General features: G+C 39.1%; 1 protein-coding gene across 1 annotated transcript in view; it reads left to right on the forward strand.

The window, feature by feature from the left end:
• Nucleotides 1-19,029, forward strand: part of LOC118693904 (uncharacterized) — a 51,835-nt gene that overhangs the window by 11,769 nt on the left and 21,037 nt on the right. Inside the window, exons 10-19 of the mRNA XM_036394834.2 lie at nt 429-492; nt 4,545-4,591; nt 5,171-5,210; nt 7,842-7,900; nt 9,058-9,159; nt 9,912-9,975; nt 12,628-12,686; nt 13,844-13,945; nt 14,698-14,761; nt 18,814-18,860. Of these exons, the coding sequence (XP_036250727.2) occupies nt 429-492; nt 4,545-4,591; nt 5,171-5,210; nt 7,842-7,900; nt 9,058-9,159; nt 9,912-9,975; nt 12,628-12,686; nt 13,844-13,945; nt 14,698-14,761; nt 18,814-18,860 (648 nt within the window). The remainder of the gene's footprint in view (nt 1-428; nt 493-4,544; nt 4,592-5,170; nt 5,211-7,841; nt 7,901-9,057; nt 9,160-9,911; nt 9,976-12,627; nt 12,687-13,843; nt 13,946-14,697; nt 14,762-18,813; nt 18,861-19,029) is intronic.

Here is a 19,029-nt window from a genome sequence, read left to right on the forward strand (position 1 = left end):
AAGAATTAGCTTTGTTTTGATCTGGGGAGTGAGGAAGGTCGGGGTGAAGTGTCAGGATGCAGCTTCTCTTTTCTGCTGGAGCTGCCAGAGATGTGTAGATTACTCAAGTGTGTGTGTGTAGATATATATCGATGGATAAGTTCTTATATTTGGGGTAGGGATTAGTACATGACGTGTAACGTATAAGTTGAAAAAATTATGAATAGCTTTCCAAGAATAAACTAGCGAGTCCTAAAACTTTCTACTGAAGTCTTAGACAAGATGTTTTCCACTTTGTCTGAACTTGGCTGAGCCCTTAAAGACCATAACTACTGTACATGACCCAGAAGAGCAAGAGGCAAGGAAGTCACAAGTTAGGTTTTGCTGATATCTTTAACATGCAAAAAGCTCAGAACATTAGATTGTTTTTTTCTTTCTATGTTTTTCAGATAACAACTCCTCCAAGTTTGTCAAAACGTCGTCGTTCAACTTTGCCCGGGCGAGAACTGCTTGGTACAATTAAGTCTTTTGTCTGTTGGTCAAATGTATTTCTTTATTAATATTTCTTAGAAAAAGTATTTCGTTCTTGGGAGGTTTTGCCTTCATATCTCCATATAATTACTTGATTGCTTTAATTAGTGGCCAAAGATTTTGACTGGCTTTTTGTACTATTTTAAACTGGTATTATTCAACATTTTTGATTCTTGAGCAAATGAAAACTTCCAGTGTTTTTCTTAGATTCAGCTATGGCTTGGAAGTAGCCAGCATTAATTGCTGAAAGAGAAGTTGCAGTAAAGTATATGATTAGCTTGGGGTTTATGTATTCTGGTATTCAATTAGCTCCCTCATCTACTTAGCTGCCTCTAAGGCTGGCAATTACTTCTGTGTTAAGGGCAATGCTTCCTACTGTCATTTGAGAGGATAGTTTCAAATAAGCATGTGAATGATAAAATACTTTCTGCCAATTTAGAAAGCACGCCCTTTTTCTCAGCCTGCTCAATGAAAGCTAGGAAAAATATTTCAGAGGCGCCTGTAGCTTGGCTTCTGTAACTTCCTTTGCCTTTTGTACTTTTGGGATAAATGGGTGAAGTGCTTCACAGACTCTGGTATTTTCATAGCAGCATCCACTAAAATGATTATGCGCTTCTCCTCCTCCTCCTCTTACCATACACCTGACAGTAAGAACTCCTTAAAGCTACAATGTTTACATACTGTTTGTGCAGCCCTTTTTGAAAATTAGGAGGTAAGTGGGCATATTAAAAAATGCGTACTACAATAATCTCATGAAGTTCCATAATGGGCTCTCCATAATTTAGGAGATTATTCAGTGCAGTCAGTGAATCAGGATGTCTCCAGGAAAAAGGAGCATACAGTTACTTTATTGGGAGTTAAGTTCCGGAATAGAAACCAAAACATGTCAGTACACCCAAGCATAGATATGATACTACTTGGATGGGATGTGTGACATCTGAACATTTTTCTGAAAAGGAGCTATATGTTCCAATAAAATATATATCTCTACTGGGATAAGTGATCGGGGAGAAATTTTTCCGGTGTAGTAGAGTGAATCACGCAGAATCACTAGATTGGGAGAGACCTTCAAGATCATTGAGTCCAGGCCATGCCCCAACACCTCAACTAGACTATGGCACCAAGTGCCACATCCAGTCTTTTTTAAACACATTGAGGGATATAGTGACTCCACTGCCTCCCTGAGCAGACCATTCTGGTCTTTATCACTCTTCCCGTAAAAACCTTTCTCCTGATATCCAACCTGGATTTCCCTTGACATAGCTTGAGACTGGCTCCTCTGGTTCTGTCCATTGCTGACAGGAGAGAGAGACCAACCCCCACCTGGCTACAGCCACCTTTCAGGAAGTTGTAGAGAGTGATAAGGTCGCCTCTGAGTCTCCTTTTCTCCAGGCTAAACACCCCCAGCTCCCTCAGTCACTCCTCACAGGGTTTGTTTTCCAAGACCCTCACCAGCCTCGTTGCCTCCTCTGGATGTGCTCAAGCGTCTCAAGGTCCTTCCCAAACTGAGGGGCCAGAACTGGACACAGCCCTCAAGGTGTGGCCTCACCAGTGCCCAGTCCAGGGGAAGGATGACCTCCCTGCTCCTGCTGGCCACACTGTTCCTGACACAGGCCAGGATGCCCTTGGGCTTACTAGCCAGCAGGGCACACTGCTGGCTCATGTTCATGTCAGCCAGTACCCCCAGGTCCCTTTCTGCCTGGGCACTGTCCAGCCACAACATCCCCAGCCTGTAGTGTTGCAGGGCGTTATTGTGGCCAAAATGTCACCATGCCACCTTCACAAAATAAAGGCATGTTGGGCTCAAGTCTCTCAAGGTTGTGTAGTCAGGTTTTTTTGCTGTTACAGTATGACATTTGTCTGAGAAACAGCAAACTTTTATTTGGAGCACAAGAGGACAAAGCACTGCCTAGCACGGGCTTCCTCCACAGCACTGCCAAAAAAGATTGTCCATACGGTGGTCAGATACAGGCTTTGAATCAGCTTAAGAAATCTGAATGTAGAGCTGGAAAATAAGGGTCTGGTACAAAAAGTTTCAGATGGTCCTGACCTTTACTTCTTGTTCCATTTGGCTAATGGGGCAAAGTGGTACAAAATTGTGGCTATAGTCTCTGATAAAACATGGAAAGAAAGTTATGTTTTTTCAAAGATACAGTATTTCAAGTTTCTTAGAATAAATATTTTGCTAATCTTTGCAAATCTACTTTATGGTCTGAATATCCTAGAAGCTCTTACAAAAAGGAGTTTACGTGGTTGTCTTAAATGCTGGAAAGACTTGATCTTATTAATTTTAAATTTAGTGTCCTCCATTTCAGATGACCTAGAAAGGCAGAAAAATGGGTAATAGGTGTTTTGCAGCTTCTGATGTTACTTGAGAAAAGTATTACTTTATTTCAAGTCATCCTAGGGAAGAAATTTCTAACTAAATATTCAAGGGTGGTAAACAGCTTTCTTTTGAACAAAGTAAGCCTGCATAGATTTGTATTTTCCTATGTATATTTATATATTCCATAAAAATTAGAATATTGCAGATTTTTTCCAGCTTAAGAAAACCATTGCTCTGGCTTTGTTTAATTGAAACACAAAGACACATGAAAGCATTTGAACTGTCTGGTTTTGGTTGCTGTTAGCCTTAAAAAAGGCGAAAAATCAAACCAGCCCATACACCTTAAGCCCTCAGCCCAAAAAAGATACGTCTGACTATGGATTATTAATGCTAATGTACGGATTTTACTTACTCACTTACTCTTAAGTAGACCTAAGTGTTTTAAATTAGGATACATGAAGGTTTGTGCTATTACGTCTAAGCATTAAACAACTACCTATCACTGGACCCCCTCCCCTTAGAATATCACTAGTGTTGTTTTTTTCCAACTCACAATTCTGCATTTTGCTAGATTTGAGTTTTACTATTTGGGTGGCATGTCCAGCACCCTCATCAAGTTTTAGTGATTTAAACGACAGTCCTTTGAGTGGTGGGGTTTTATTTTTTCATATATGGCAGCTCTGAATGAGGGAGGACCAGGTATGTTAAATTTCAGCCTGCCAGAGAAGTGATATTTTTGTCATATATTAGCCACATGATTTGGCTTTTTTTCCTTGCGAATTTTTTGGGAACAAAATGGGCTTTGTGGTGTTTCATAGACCTTGCTCAGTAAGGGATTTCAACTGGACACTACTTTATTCTTCTGATGCCGTCTGTTCCCAACCCAGATATGTTTGGAAGAGGCACTCTTTGGCTTCTAAAAGAATATGTTGTTAAGGAAGTATTACAGTAGTGTTTTGCAAAATCATGAGGATTAATTTCCAGAGAGGGTTACAACCTTAAGCCAGAGCCTTCGAGTTATATGCTTGTTGAATTTTATGAGAGAGTGGTTTTGTAGCCACTGGTTGGAAAATTGTGCTTTGAATAATTATCAGTGGTCTGTGTCCAAACTTGGGGCAAACATGGTGGTTTTTCTACAGGACTTGTCCTGTGCACTTTATTGGTTAAATACTTTATTTAAGTAATTAACAGAAGAGGGAATACCCTTAATTAACTCTCAGATGATAGCAGGTGGTGTTGCCCACTGAGAAATTTGTTGTCTGACAAATTTGGGCTAAAACTGAAATTTCTTCGATTTCATGCAAAGGAGTTCAAAGTAATAGACTTACTTTGGAATAATCAAATGCTGAAGAGACAATTTTGAAAGCTGCTTGAGCCAAGCAAGGATATCGCACTCCGCTGTAAAAATAGCACACACCGTGCTAGAAGATATGCACAAGTGCCTTGAACGTGAAGCACACAAAACCGGTTTTCTGCACTGTTCAACAGTGATAAAAAGGGTGCTGCAGTACTTTGGTTTGTGTTTCATTATAGTGTGATTGGCCAGAGGGAGTCAGAAAAAGAAACCATTTACTAGAGCCACTGGTGATAGGACGTAAATAGAGGGAAAAATAAAAGAAATTGAAAACAAAAATAGCAAGAGAGGCTAAATATTATGAAAGTAATAGAACTTTTTTTTTCCTCTCCCATTCATGCTACGAAATATCAGAGAAGCAGAGCCGTGATTTTGAAGATGAGAACTCAGCAGAACACCAGGTATGGGTGCTACATTGCATCTGTTTTGATGGAGTGTTCCAGGCCAGGCTGGGTGAGGCTTTGAGCAATCTGGCCATCACAGAGGGGATGGTTCTAGATGATTTTTAAGGTCCCTTCCCACCCCCAACCATCCTATGTCCGTCTCTTTGGGAAAATGTATTTATGTAGTCAAAAGCTAAGAAATCATTTATGAGCAGATGGTCCTGTACCACGATATCTGGACTGGTTTTCAGCTGTATTATTAGGGTTATTTTGGAGGGGGAGAGAGAGCAGTTGGATAGGGGCTGTTCACCACCAAGTGCCTTTTTAGTTAGGCAATATGTGGGTCTAACTTTTTAAATTACTACTTGTAAAATCTGTGTAGTCTAGAATAGCTTCTTTTGACTCAAAGTAAGTGTGTGTATAGACTTGTTAATAAAGATGGTGTGATTTGGTCAAAATTTGTGGAATACCACCTGCATTTGTTTCACAATCACCACCCCCCAAAAACTGAGCATGTAGTGAAAGCAGAAAATTCTATGGGCTAATTAATATAGTTTAAGCTACCAGGTAGTAAAATTCCTTTCATGTGCTTTTAAGGAATCTTCTGAGAACTCTGGTGCAGATACATCTGATACAGGTGGGTTTTTTTCATTTACTGCTTATCTAACCTTTAATTAACTTTGTTGAGAAAATTGAAGATAGTGAGGTTTTGACCCTGTATTCCCAAATAATTATTTGATTGCATTAATTAGTGGGAACTGCCTTTGACTTGTTTTTAATGTTTATAACTGGTATTATTCAACAGTTTGAGCAAATGAAAACTTGTAGTGTTTTTCATAGATTCAGCTATGGCTAGGCAATAGCCAGCAGTTAATGGCTGAAAGGGAAGTTGTACTAGAGTGTGTTTAGCTTGGGGTTTAAGTATTCTGGTAATTAATAAGCTTGTTCATCTACATAGCTGACTCTAAGGCTGGCAATTTCTTCCCTGTTGAGGGAAATATTTCCTACAGTCATTTGAGAGGATAGTTTCAAATAAGCATTTGAATGATAAAATAATTTCTGCCAATTTAGAAAGCACGCCCTTTTTCTCAGCCTGCTCAATGAAAGCTAGGAAAAATATTTCAGAGGCGCCTGTAGCTTGGCTTCTGTAACTTCCTTTGCCTTTTGCACTTGTGGGATAAATGAGTGAAGTGCTTCACAGACTCTGGTATTTTCATAGCAGCATCCACTAAAATGATTATGCGCTTCTCCTCCTCCTCTTACGAATGGTCTGCGAAGCATCTGGTGAGGATTTGTAGAAACCTCTGTGAGTTCCAGCTATCTCCAAATCCTTTAAGATGTAGAAATTAGATTCTTAGGGATATGGCATTTGATTCCTCACCTAAAAAATTGAGTGCACTGTGGTGTTTGTGATGTGTGATGTTTTGGCCTTTGGTAGTTTGGGTTGGGTGTTTTCAGGGTCCGTTTTACTTGGTTGGGTTTTGGTGGCTTTTTGATACATAAAAGCTTACCAGTAGGGCACACTAACTTAAGGGAAGAAATCAGTCTTTAGCTGTTTTAACTAAGGTTTTAGTTTTGGCAGGTGTTTTCCCCTTTTAGTATTCATACAGAATACCTCATACTTGTCAGGGAAGGCAGAGTTTCTTCCAGGTATTATCCACTATTTTTGTGTTGAAAGTGTGCAAAGCTTGTCTACAGCAGGCAAAAGTCAAGTGGAGCAGCTCTCACCTGGGCCTGCAAGTCTGTCCTTGATAGGGAAAGTTATTAGGATTACCATTTCTTGCTTTCTCAGGAAGTAGCATGGCAGAGTACATCTAACAATTACTTGTATCCAGCAGGGTCCTATCACAGAGGACTGAAATAATTTGGAGAAGTTTTATTATTTATTATTTTTATTATTATTATTAATTTTTTTATTATTATTGTTTATTATTCTCTAAGTTATAACTTAGAGAATGAGAGTGTTTTGGATGCACCTCCTGTGATATAGCTTTCTGAAATAAAGGTCATATTTTTGAGAGAGGAAGATGGAAGTTGTCTTTCTTTCTCTCTGTTCTGCCTTTGAGGCGCAAAGGTGTAACTGAATTTCCCTTTTGGCCTTTAAGACCACTTTTGGATTCCCTGGAGAAAATACTTTTATTTTTCCATTCTGTGCCATGGCCCACTGCTAATTACTGAAGTGTTCCAGTGATTTGGAAGTATGATTGCCAGCACATTGAAGATATACTAAAATTAGATTTTTGAGGACTCACACTTAGAAGAATTTTCCACTTGTATAGAAATCAACTCGTGCTCTGATGCAAGCTATTTGTTAATAATTTATAGTTGATGTGATGGGGTCAATTATTGTGTGACACAGGAGTTGTTCCCTTTATCTCGAGAAGCACCCATTTTTGTAGCAGTCCAGTCTGTTCATCTGGATGAACATTTAGGAAGCAATCTGACAGGTTTGTGCCCAATTGAGCTGGAGGAAGAAGATTGTATGGCAGAAAGAGAAACAGCAATGTAAGAGTAGTATGACGAGGCAGTGATGTGGTAGTATGATAACCAAGATTTCTTTCACTCACGATTTCCAGGGTTATTCTCCTCTCTTTTTCCTTCCCTCTGATGAGTGCAGGGAAGTTCAGAAATCGGGGCTGAAAATGCAGTCATGTATTTGATGCTCATGGATGACTGATTTTAGCTAATGATGAATTGGAAGGTCTGCCTACATTGAGGACAACAATGTTTTGTTGCATTTCATTCACAAAACCACCCACAGAATACCTAAAACTGAGTGACCAGAGTCTGTCTTGTTTTTTCATATTCTCAAGTCTGCGTTATTTCTCACTTTGTGAGTCCTGAGGTGGTCTTGACAACCGAAAGGTACTGAGAGGAAATGTGAAAGAAAATCCTGGCTATCTTTGTTGGCATATTTGGGAATGCAGTGGGGATTGTGCATTAATGATTAATGAATCTTAGAGAGCCACAAAAGAAGGAGCTTTAAAAATGTTTTACTCTCTGAGATGTTTAATAGAAGTTGTAAAGAACTGATGGCAAACAAGTTTTCGTAAGCCTTCTTTGCTCTGCTGAAGTCATTTATGGAGCTACAAACCATGCTTTTCAATTGGAATTGGAATGGAAACGTAATACAGTTAAAAGTTATAGTGTAGAAAACTGTTTTCTAGAATGAAAACAGTGTAGTCAATAACTTGCACAGTGTGTGTTTAAAAACATTTCTGTTTTGAGTTCAGCTATGTTTGATTTAATATTTACCTTCAAATTGCAGGTGAAGAAGGTGGTGACGTAGCCTCAGTAGGAAGAAAATTTAAAGGAATCCGTCTCAAGGTAAAAATTTTGGGTGTCTAATAGAATGTAGTGATTCAATAGAAGCTAGTTACTATTTGAATAGTTTACACATGCCTGATGAGCTGATGCAGTCAGCAGAAGACTTGATATCGTCTGCGTCTTAATGCACATTTTTGGCAAGTGAGGAGTTCAATAAGTAGCGTCACAGAGACCAATCAATGACAAGTGATGTTATTGTCTTGCTAATACCAGTGGGCCAGAGAAAGGCCTACAATGTACTGCATCAGCAGGCAGCCCTAAGAAGGGCTTTTTCTAGGTAAGGAAAAAGAGAAAGCAGATGGATCATAAGGTGAAAACGCTTGTTAAAGAATGGTCGTTCACCTGAGAGTCTAGCGTAAATAGGTAACATGATTGGAAGCAAATGGTAAATGAGCAGTAATGGCTGCCATAACAAAAGCAGTCTGGGATCTTCTGCTGTTGCTTCCCAAACCAGACTAGGGTCAGGACTAGCCGGACTATTTACAGTGTTGAGGAAAAATATAACACGCACTTTGTGTGTGCAGCCATTTTAATCCTGTGGTTTGCTTCCTCCAATAGCGTTGCCAAAAATGGGATTTACTTTCCTTACTTGTCTAGCACTGTGCTGGTGTCTTCTCTCTGACAACAGCTAATACAATCTGCTTCAGAAAGGAGATTGTTTCCAGTTGCTTCCAGAGATTGCTTCCAGTTTGAGTAATGAATGGCCTTTTATTCCAAAATTCTCTTAGGTTTTACATTGAGGGTAGTTGCAGAGTAGACCTTCATTTGTATATGACTTCACACGGAATGTTGAGAATACAAGTAGAGATTTGCAGCTGTAATCGTCAGAGCTTTGTAACCTTTTTTCTTTCTTCCTCTTTCCTTTATTTGATTGGGATTTTTGATGGTTTTCATCAGAGGATCTTTTAGGCCGAGTGTGCTGTTCCTTGAATATACTTGTTTATTATTCCTTTTTTAAATATCTTCACAGGTAGTTCCTTCTATGGAATTGTGGTGGGTTTTTTTTGGCTGGGGGGGAGGTGGGGAGGCAGAAGTTTATGCAGGTTGCATATAGCCTGATCTGAAGAGTACTTGTTTGCAGTAAATCAGGATAATCATTTTGGAGTTGCCTGTGCCAATAATTTCCATGTGTTTTAATAATTCTGTTTTCCTTTTAGAATCTGAATGTAGAATCTGATGGCCAAATCCTGAAGAAAAAAAGAGTTCCAGTGGATGTGATATTACAAGGTGATGAGAGAAATATTCCCAAATGGATAACGGTGAGATATTTCTCCTATTCTAAGTTATGAGCTAGTTAGAATAAAATAAAAGCTCTTTAACTGGGTAGCAGTTAAATGCATTTTCACACAACTTCTCTGGGCTTCTCCCGTTGTTCTTCTGCTTGATGTCTGTGTAGATATTGTAGGATCTTGGGGTTGTGAGAGCTATGAAATGTAAGAAACAAAGCAAATGTTTTATTAAATGTATTTTCACTTGTTTTTTACTTTTATATGTTGTTCTTGGAACCCTGATGTGCAGGTTGATCTTTGAGCTGTTAATTTTCCTAAAAGTCTAAATCTGAGCTTTGTAGAGGCTCAAAGAAAAAGAATTAGCTTTGTTTTGATCTGGGGAGTGAGGAAGGTCGGGGTGAAGTGTCAGGATGCAGCTTCTCTTTTCTGCTGGAGCTGCCAGAGATGTGTAGATTACTCAAGTGTGTGTGTGTAGATATATATCGATGGATAAGTTCTTATATTTGGGGTAGGGATTAGTACATGACGTGTAACGTATAAGTTGAAAAAATTATGAATAGCTTTCCAAGAATAAACTAGCGAGTCCTAAAACTTTCTACTGAAGTCTTAGACAAGATGTTTTCCACTTTGTCTGAACTTGGCTGAGCCCTTAAAGACCATAACTACTGTACATGACCCAGAAGAGCAAGAGGCAAGGAAGTCACAAGTTAGGTTTTGCTGATATCTTTAACATGCAAAAAGCTCAGAACATTAGATTGTTTTTTTCTTTCTATGTTTTTCAGATAACAACTCCTCCAAGTTTGTCAAAACGTCGTCGTTCAACTTTGCCCGGGCGAGAACTGCTTGGTACAATTAAGTCTTTTGTCTGTTGGTCAAATGTATTTCTTTATTAATATTTCTTAGAAAAAGTATTTCGTTCTTGGGAGGTTTTGCCTTCATATCTCCATATAATTACTTGATTGCTTTAATTAGTGGCCAAAGATTTTGACTGGCTTTTTGTACTATTTTAAACTGGTATTATTCAACATTTTTGATTCTTGAGCAAATGAAAACTTCCAGTGTTTTTCTTAGATTCAGCTATGGCTTGGAAGTAGCCAGCATTAATTGCTGAAAGAGAAGTTGCAGTAAAGTATATGATTAGCTTGGGGTTTATGTATTCTGGTATTCAATTAGCTCCTCATCTACATAGCTGACTCTAAGGCTGGCAATTTCTTCCTGTTGAGGGAAATATTTCCTACAGTCATTTGAGAGGATAGTTTCAAATAAGCATTTGAATGATAAAATAATTTCTGCCAATTTAGAAAGCACGCCCTTTTTCTCAGCCTGCTCAATGAAAGCTAGGAAAAATATTTCAGAGGCGCCTGTAGCTTGGCTTCTGTAACTTCCTTTGCCTTTTGCACTTGTGGGATAAATGAGTGAAGTGCTTCACAGACTCTGGTATTTTCATAGCAGCATCCACTAAAATGATTATGCGCTTCTCCTCCTCCTCTTACGAATGGTCTGCGAAGCATCTGGTGAGGATTTGTAGAAACCTCTGTGAGTTCCAGCTATCTCCAAATCCTTTAAGATGTAGAAATTAGATTCTTAGGGATATGGGATTTGATTCCTCACCTAAAAAATTGAGTGCACTGTGGTGTTTGTGATGTGTGATGTTTTGGCCTTTGGTAGTTTGGGTTGGGTGTTTTCAGGGTCCGTTTTACTTGGTTGGGTTTTGGTGGCTTTTTGATACATAAAAGCTTACCAGTAGGGCACACTAACTTAAGGGAAGAAATCAGTCTTTAGCTGTTTTAACTAAGGTTTTAGTTTTGGCAGGTGTTTTCCCCTTTTAGTATTCATACAGAATACCTCATACTTGTCAGGGAAGGCAGAGTTTCTTCCAGGTATTATCCACTATTTTTGTGTTGAAAGTGTGCAAAGCTTGTCTACAGCAGGCAAAAGTCAAGTGGAGCAGCTCTCACCTGGGCCTGCAAGTCTGTCCTTGATAGGGAAAGTTATTAGGATTACCATTTCTTGCTTTCTCAGGAAGTAGCATGGCAGAGTACATCTAACAATTACTTGTATCCAGCAGGGTCCTATCACAGAGGACTGAAATAATTTGGAGAAGTTTTATTATTTATTATTTTTATTATTATTATTAATTTTTTTATTATTATTATTTATTATTCTCTAAGTTATAACTTAGAGAATGAGAGTGTTTTGGATGCACCTCCTGTGATATAGCTTTCTGAAATAAAGGTCATATTTTTGAGAGAGGAAGATGGAAGTTGTCTTTCTTTCTCTCTGTTCTGCCTTTGAGGCGCAAAGGTGTTACTGAATTTCCCTTTTGGCCATTAAGACCACTTTTGGATTCCCTGGAGAAAATACTTTTATTTTTCCATTCTGTGCCATGGCCCACTGCTAATTACTGAAGTGTTCCAGTGATTTGGAAGTATGATTGCCAGCACATTGAAGATATACTAAAATTAGATTTTTGAGGACTCACACTTAGAAGAATTTTCCACTTGTATAGAAATCAACTCGTGCTCTGATGCAAGCTATTTGTTAATAATTTATAGTTGATGTGATGGGGTCAATTATTGTGTGACACAGGAGTTGTTCCCTTTATCTCGAGAAGCACCCATTTTTGTAGCAGTCCAGTCTGTTCATCTGGATGAACATTTAGGAAGCAATCTGACAGGTTTGTGCCCAATTGAGCTGGAGGAAGAAGATTGTATGGCAGAAAGAGAAACAGCAATGTAAGAGTAGTATGACGAGGCAGTGATGTGGTAGTATGATAACCAAGATTTCTTTCACTCACGATTTCCAGGGTTATTCTCCTCTCTTTTTCCTTCCCTCTGATGAGTGCAGGGAAGTTCAGAAATCGGGGCTGAAAATGCAGTCATGTATTTGATGCTCATGGATGACTGATTTTAGCTAATGATGAATTGGAAGGTCTGCCTACATTGAGGACAACAATGTTTTGTTGCATTTCATTCACAAAACCACCCACAGAATACCTAAAACTGAGTGACCAGAGTCTGTCTTGTTTTTTCATATTCTCAAGTCTGCGTTATTTCTCACTTTGTGAGTCCTGAGGTGGTCTTGACAACCGAAAGGTACTGAGAGGAAATGTGAAAGAAAATCCTGGCTATCTTTGTTGGCATATTTGGGAATGCAGTGGGGATTGTGCATTAATGATTAATGAATCTTAGAGAGCCACAAAAGAAGGAGCTTTAAAAATGTTTTACTCTCTGAGATGTTTAATAGAAGTTGTAAAGAACTGATGGCAAACAAGTTTTCGTAAGCCTTCTTTGCTCTGCTGAAGTCATTTATGGAGCTACAAACCATGCTTTTCAATTGGAATTGGAATGGAAACGTAATACAGTTAAAAGTTATAGTGTAGAAAACTGTTTTCTAGAATGAAAACAGTGTAGTCAATAACTTGCACAGTGTGTGTTTAAAAACATTTCTGTTTTGAGTTCAGCTATGTTTGATTTAATATTTACCTTCAAATTGCAGGTGAAGAAGGTGGTGACGTAGCCTCAGTAGGAAGAAAATTTAAAGGAATCCGTCTCAAGGTAAAAATTTTGGGTGTCTAATAGAATGTAGTGATTCAATAGAAGCTAGTTACTATTTGAATAGTTTACACATGCCTGATGAGCTGATGCAGTCAGCAGAAGACTTGATATCGTCTGCGTCTTAATGCACATTTTTGGCAAGTGAGGAGTTCAATAAGTAGCGTCACAGAGACCAATCAATGACAAGTGATGTTATTGTCTTGCTAATACCAGTGGGCCAGAGAAAGGCCTACAATGTACTGCATCAGCAGGCAGCCCTAAGAAGGGCTTTTTCTAGGTAAGGAAAAAGAGAAAGCAGATGGATCATAAGGTGAAAACGCTTGTTAAAGAATGGTCGTTCACCTGAGAGTCTAGAGTAAATAGGTAACATGATTGGAAGCAAATGGTAAATGAGCAGTAATGGCTGCCATAACAAAAGCAGTCTGGGATCTTCTGCTGTTGCTTCCCAAACCAGACTAGGGTCAGGACTAGCCGGACTATTTACAGTGTTGAGGAAAAATATAACACGCACTTTGTGTGTGCAGCCATTTTAATCCTGTGGTTTGCTTCCTCCAATAGCGTTGCCAAAAATGGGATTTACTTTCCTTACTTGTCTAGCACTGTGCTGGTGTCTTCTCTCTGACAACAGCTAATACAATCTGCTTCAGAAAGGAGATTGTTTCCAGTTGCTTCCAGAGATTGCTTCCAGTTTGAGTAATGAATGGCCTTTTATTCCAAAATTCTCTTAGGTTTTACATTGAGGGTAGTTGCAGAGTAGACCTTCATTTGTATATGACTTCACACGGAATGTTGAGAATACAAGTAGAGATTTGCAGCTGTAATCGTCAGAGCTTTGTAACCTTTTTTCTTTCTTCCTCTTTCCTTTATTTGATTGGGATTTTTGATGGTTTTCATCAGAGGATCTTTTAGGCCGAGTGTGCTGTTCCTTGAATATACTTGTTTATTATTCCTTTTTTAAATATCTTCACAGGTAGTTCCTTCTATGGAATTGTGGTGGGTTTTTTTTGGCTGGGGGGGAGGTGGGGAGGCAGAAGTTTATGCAGGTTGCATATAGCCTGATCTGAAGAGTACTTGTTTGCAGTAAATCAGGATAATCATTTTGGAGTTGCCTGTGCCAATAATTTCCATGTGTTTTAATAATTCTGTTTTCCTTTTAGAATCTGAATGTAGAATCTGATGGCCAAATCCTGAAGAAAAAAAGAGTTCCAGTGGATGTGATATTACAAGGTGATGAGAGAAATATTCCCAAATGGATAACGGTGAGATATTTCTCCTATTCTAAGTTATGAGCTAGTTAGAATAAAATAAAAGCTCTTTAACTGGGTAGCAGTTAAATGCATTTTCACACAACTTCTCTGGGCTTCTCCCGTTGTTCTTCTGCTTGATGTCTGTGTAGATATTGTAGGATCTTGGGGTTGTGAGAGCTATGAAATGTAAGAAACAAAGCAAATGTTTTATTAAATGTATTTTCACTTGTTTTTTACTTTTATATGTTGTTCTTGGAACCCTGATGTGCAGGTTGATCTTTGAGCTGTTAATTTTCCTAAAAGTCTAAATCTGAGCTTTGTAGAGGCTCAAAGAAAAAGAATTAGCTTTGTTTTGATCTGGGGAGTGAGGAAGGTCAGGGTGAAGTGTCAGGATGCAGCTTCTCTTTTCTGCTGGAGCTGCCAGAGATGTGTAGATTACTCAAGTGTGTGTGTGTAGATATATATCGATGGATAAGTTCTTATATTTGGGGTAGGGATTAGTACATGACGTGTAACGTATAAGTTGAAAAAATTATGAATAGCTTTCCAAGAATAAACTAGCGAGTCCTAAAACTTTCTACTGAAGTCTTAGACAAGATGTTTTCCACTTTGTCTGAACTTGGCTGAGCCCTTAAAGACCATAACTACTGTACATGACCCAGAAGAGCAAGAGGCAAGGAAGTCACAAGTTAGGTTTTGCTGATATCTTTAACATGCAAAAAGCTCAGAACATTAGATTGTTTTTTTCTTTCTATGTTTTTCAGATAACAACTCCTCCAAGTTTGTCAAAACGTCGTCGTTCAACTTTGCCCGGGCGAGAACTGCTTGGTACAATTAAGTCTTTTGTCTGTTGGTCAAATGTATTTCTTTATTAATATTTCTTAGAAAAAGTATTTCGTTCTTGGGAGGTTTTGCCTTCATATCTCCATATAATTACTTGATTGCTTTAATTAGTGGCCAAAGATTTTGACTGGCTTTTTGTACTATTTTAAACTGGTATTATTCAACATTTTTGATTCTTGAGCAAATGAAAACTTCCAGTGTTTTTCTTAGATTCAGCTATGGCTTGGAAGTAGCCAGCATTAATTGCTGAAAGAGAAGTTGCAGTAAAGTATATGATTAGCTTGGGGTTTATGTATTCTGGTATTCAATTAGCTCCCTCATCTACTTAGCTGCCTCTAAGGCTGGCAATTACTTCTGTGTTAAGGGCAATGCTTCCTACTGTCATTTGAGAGGATAGTTTCAAATAAGCATGTGAATGATAAAATAATTTCTGCCAATTTAGAAAGCACGCCCTTTTTCTCAGCCTGCTCAATGAAAGCTAGGAAAAATATTTCAGAGGCGCCTGTAGCTTGGCTTCTGTAACTTCCTTTGCCTTTTGTACTTTTGGGATAAATGGGTGAAGTGCTTCACAGACTCTGGTATTTTCATAGCAGCATCCAATAAAATGATTATGCGCTTCTCCTCCTCCTCCTCTTACCATACACCTGACAGTAAGAACTCCTTAAAGCTACAATGTTTACATACTGTTTGTGCAGCCCTTTTTGAAAATTAGGAGGTAAGTGGGCATATTAAAAAATGCGTACTACAATAATCTCATGAAGTTCCATAATGGGCTCTCCATAATTTAGGAGATTATTCAGTGCAGTCAGTGAATCAGGATGTCTCCAGGAAAAAGGAGCATACAGTTACTTTATTGGGAGTTAAGTTCCGGAATAGAAACCAAAACATGTCAGTACACCCAAGCATAGATATGATACTACTTGGATGGGATGTGTGACATCTGAACATTTTTCTGAAAAGGAGCTATATGTTCCAATAAAATATATATCTCTACTGGGATAAGTGATCGGGGAGAAATTTTTCCGGTGTAGTAGAGTGAATCACGCAGAATCACTAGATTGGGAGAGACCTTCAAGATCATTGAGTCCAGGCCATGCCCCAACACCTCAACTAGACTATGGCACCAAGTGCCACATCCAGTCTTTTTTAAACACATTGAGGGATATAGTGACTCCACTGCCTCCCTGAGCAGACCATTCTGGTCTTTATCACTCTTCCCGTAAAAACCTTTCTCCTGATATCCAACCTGGATTTCCCTTGACATAGCTTGAGACTGGCTCCTCTGGTTCTGTCCATTGCTGACAGGAGAGAGAGACCAACCCCCACCTGGCTACAGCCACCTTTCAGGAAGTTGTAGAGAGTGATAAGGTCGCCTCTGAGTCTCCTTTTCTCCAGGCTAAACACCCCCAGCTCCCTCAGTCACTCCTCACAGGGTTTGTTTTCCAAGCCCCTCACCAGCCTCGTTGCCTCCTCTGGATGCGCTCAAGTGTCTCAAGGTCCTTCCCAAACTGCGGGGCCAGAACTGGACACAGCCCTCAAGGTGTGGCCTCACCAGTGCCCAGTCCAGGGGAAGGATGACCTCCCTGCTCCTGCTGGCCACACTGTTCCTGACACAGGCCAGGATGCCCTTGGGCTTACTAGCCAGCAGGGCACACTGCTGGCTCATGTTCATGTCAGCCAGTACCCCCAGGTCCCTTTCTGCCTGGGCACTGTCCAGCCACAACATCCCCAGCCTGTAGTGTTGCAGGGCGTTATTGTGGCCAAAATGTCACCATGCCACCTTCACAAAATAAAGGCATGTTGGGCTCAAGTCTCTCAAGGTTGTGTAGTCAGGTTTTTTTGCTGTTATATTATGACATTTGTCTGAGAAACAGCAAACTTTTATTTGGAGCACAAGAGGACAAAGCACTGCCTAGCACGGGCTTCCTCCACAGCACTGCCAAAAAAGATTGTCCATACGGTGGTCAGATACAGGCTTTGAATCAGCTTAAGAAATCTGAATGTAGAGCTGGAAAATAAGGGTCTGGTACAAAAAGTTTCAGATGGTCCTGACCTTTACTTCTTGTTCCATTTGGCTAATGGGGCAAAGTGGTACAAAATTGTGGCTATAGTCTCTGATAAAACATGGAAAGAAAGTTATGTTTTTTCAAAGATACAGTATTTCAAGTTTCTTAGAATAAATATTTTGCTAATCTTTGCAAATCTACTTTATGGTCTGAATATCCTAGAAGCTCTTACAAAAAGGAGTTTACGTGGTTGTCTTAAATGCTGGAAAGACTTGATCTTATTAATTTTAAATTTAGTGTCCTCCATTTCAGATGACCTAGAAAGGCAGAAAAATGGGTAATAGGTGTTTTGCAGCTTCTGATGTTACTTGAGAAAAGTATTACTTTATTTCAAGTCATCCTAGGGAAGAAATTTCTAACTAAATATTCAAGGGTGGTAAACAGCTTTCTTTTGAACAAAGTAAGCCTGCATAGATTTGTATTTTCCTATGTATATTTATATATTCCATAAAAATTAGAATATTGCAGATTTTTTCCAGCTTAAGAAAACCATTGCTCTGGCTTTGTTTAATTGAAACACAAAGACACATGAAAGCATTTGAACTGTCTGGTTTTGGTTGCTGTTAGCCTTAAAAAAGGCGAAAAATCAAACCAGCCCATACACCTTAAGCCCTCAGCCCAAAAAAGATACGTCTGACTATGGATTATTAATGCTAATGTACGGATTTTACTTACTCACTTACTCTTAAGTAGACCTAAGTGTTTTAAATTAGGATACATGAAGGTTTGTGCTATTACGTCTAAGCATTAAACAACTACCTATCACTGGACCCCCTCCCCTTAGAATATCACTAGTGTTGTTTTTTTCCAACTCACAATTCTGCATTTTGCTAGATTTGAGTTTTACTATTTGGGTGGCATGTCCAGCACCCTCATCAAGTTTTAGTGATTTAAACGACAGTCCTTTGAGTGGTGGGGTTTTATTTTTTCATATATGGCAGCTCTGAATGAGGGAGGACCAGGTATGTTAAATTTCAACCTGCCAGAGAAGTGATATTTTTGTCATATATTAGCCACATGATTTGGCTTTTTTTCCTTGCGAATTTTTTGGGAACAAAATGGGCTTTGTGGTGTTTCATAGACCTTGCTCAGTAAGGGATTTCAACTGGACACTACTTTATTCTTCTGATGCCGTCTGTTCCCAACCCAGATATGTTTGGAAGAGGCACTCTTTGGCTTCTAAAAGAATATGTTGTTAAGGAAGTATTACAGTAGTGTTTTGCAAAATCATGAGGATTAATTTCCAGAGAGGGTTACAACCTTAAGCCAGAGCCTTCGAGTTATATGCTTGTTGAATTTTATGAGAGAGTGGTTTTGTAGCCACTGGTTGGAAAATTGTGCTTTGAATAATTATCAGTGGTCTGTGTCCAAACTTGGGGCAAACATGGTGGTTTTTCTACAGGACTTGTCCTGTGCACTTTATTGGTTAAATACTTTATTTAAGTAATTAACGGAAGAGGGAATACCCTTAATTAACTCTCAGATGATAGCAGGTGGTGTTGCCCACTGAGAAATTTGTTGTCTGACAAATTTGGGCTAAAACTGAAATTTCTTCGATTTCATGCAAAGGAGTTCAAAGTAATAGACTTACTTTGGAATAATCAAATGCTGAAGAGACAATTTTGAAAGCTGCTTGAGCCAAGCAAGGATATCGCACTCCGCTGTAAAAATAGCACACACCGTGCTAGAAGATATGCACAAGTGCCTTGAACGTGAAGCACACAAAACCGGTTTTCTGCACTGTTCAACAGTGATAAAAAGGGTGCTGCAGTACTTTGGTTTGTGTTTCAATATAGTGTGATTGGCCAGAGGGAGTCAGAAAAAGAAACCATTTACTAGAGCCACTGGTGATAGGACGTAAATAGAGGGAAAAATAAAAGAAATTGAAAACAAAAATAGCAAGAGAGGCTAAATATTATGAAAGTAATAGAACTTTTTTTTTCCTCTCCCATTCATGCTACGAAATATCAGAGAAGCAGAGCCGTGATTTTGAAGATGAGAACTCAGCAGAACACCAGGTATGGGTGCTACATTGCATCTGTTTTGATGGAGTGTTCCAGGCCAGGCTGGGTGAGGCTTTGAGCAATCTGGCCATCACAGAGGGGATGGTTCTAGATGATTTTTAAGGTCCCTTCCAACCCCCAACCATCCTATGTCCGTCTCTTTGGGAAAATGTATTTATGTAGT

Source organism: Molothrus ater, chromosome 2 (assembly GCF_012460135.2).
Source record: "Molothrus ater isolate BHLD 08-10-18 breed brown headed cowbird chromosome 2, BPBGC_Mater_1.1, whole genome shotgun sequence".
NCBI classification, from domain to species: domain Eukaryota; kingdom Metazoa; phylum Chordata; class Aves; order Passeriformes; family Icteridae; genus Molothrus; species Molothrus ater.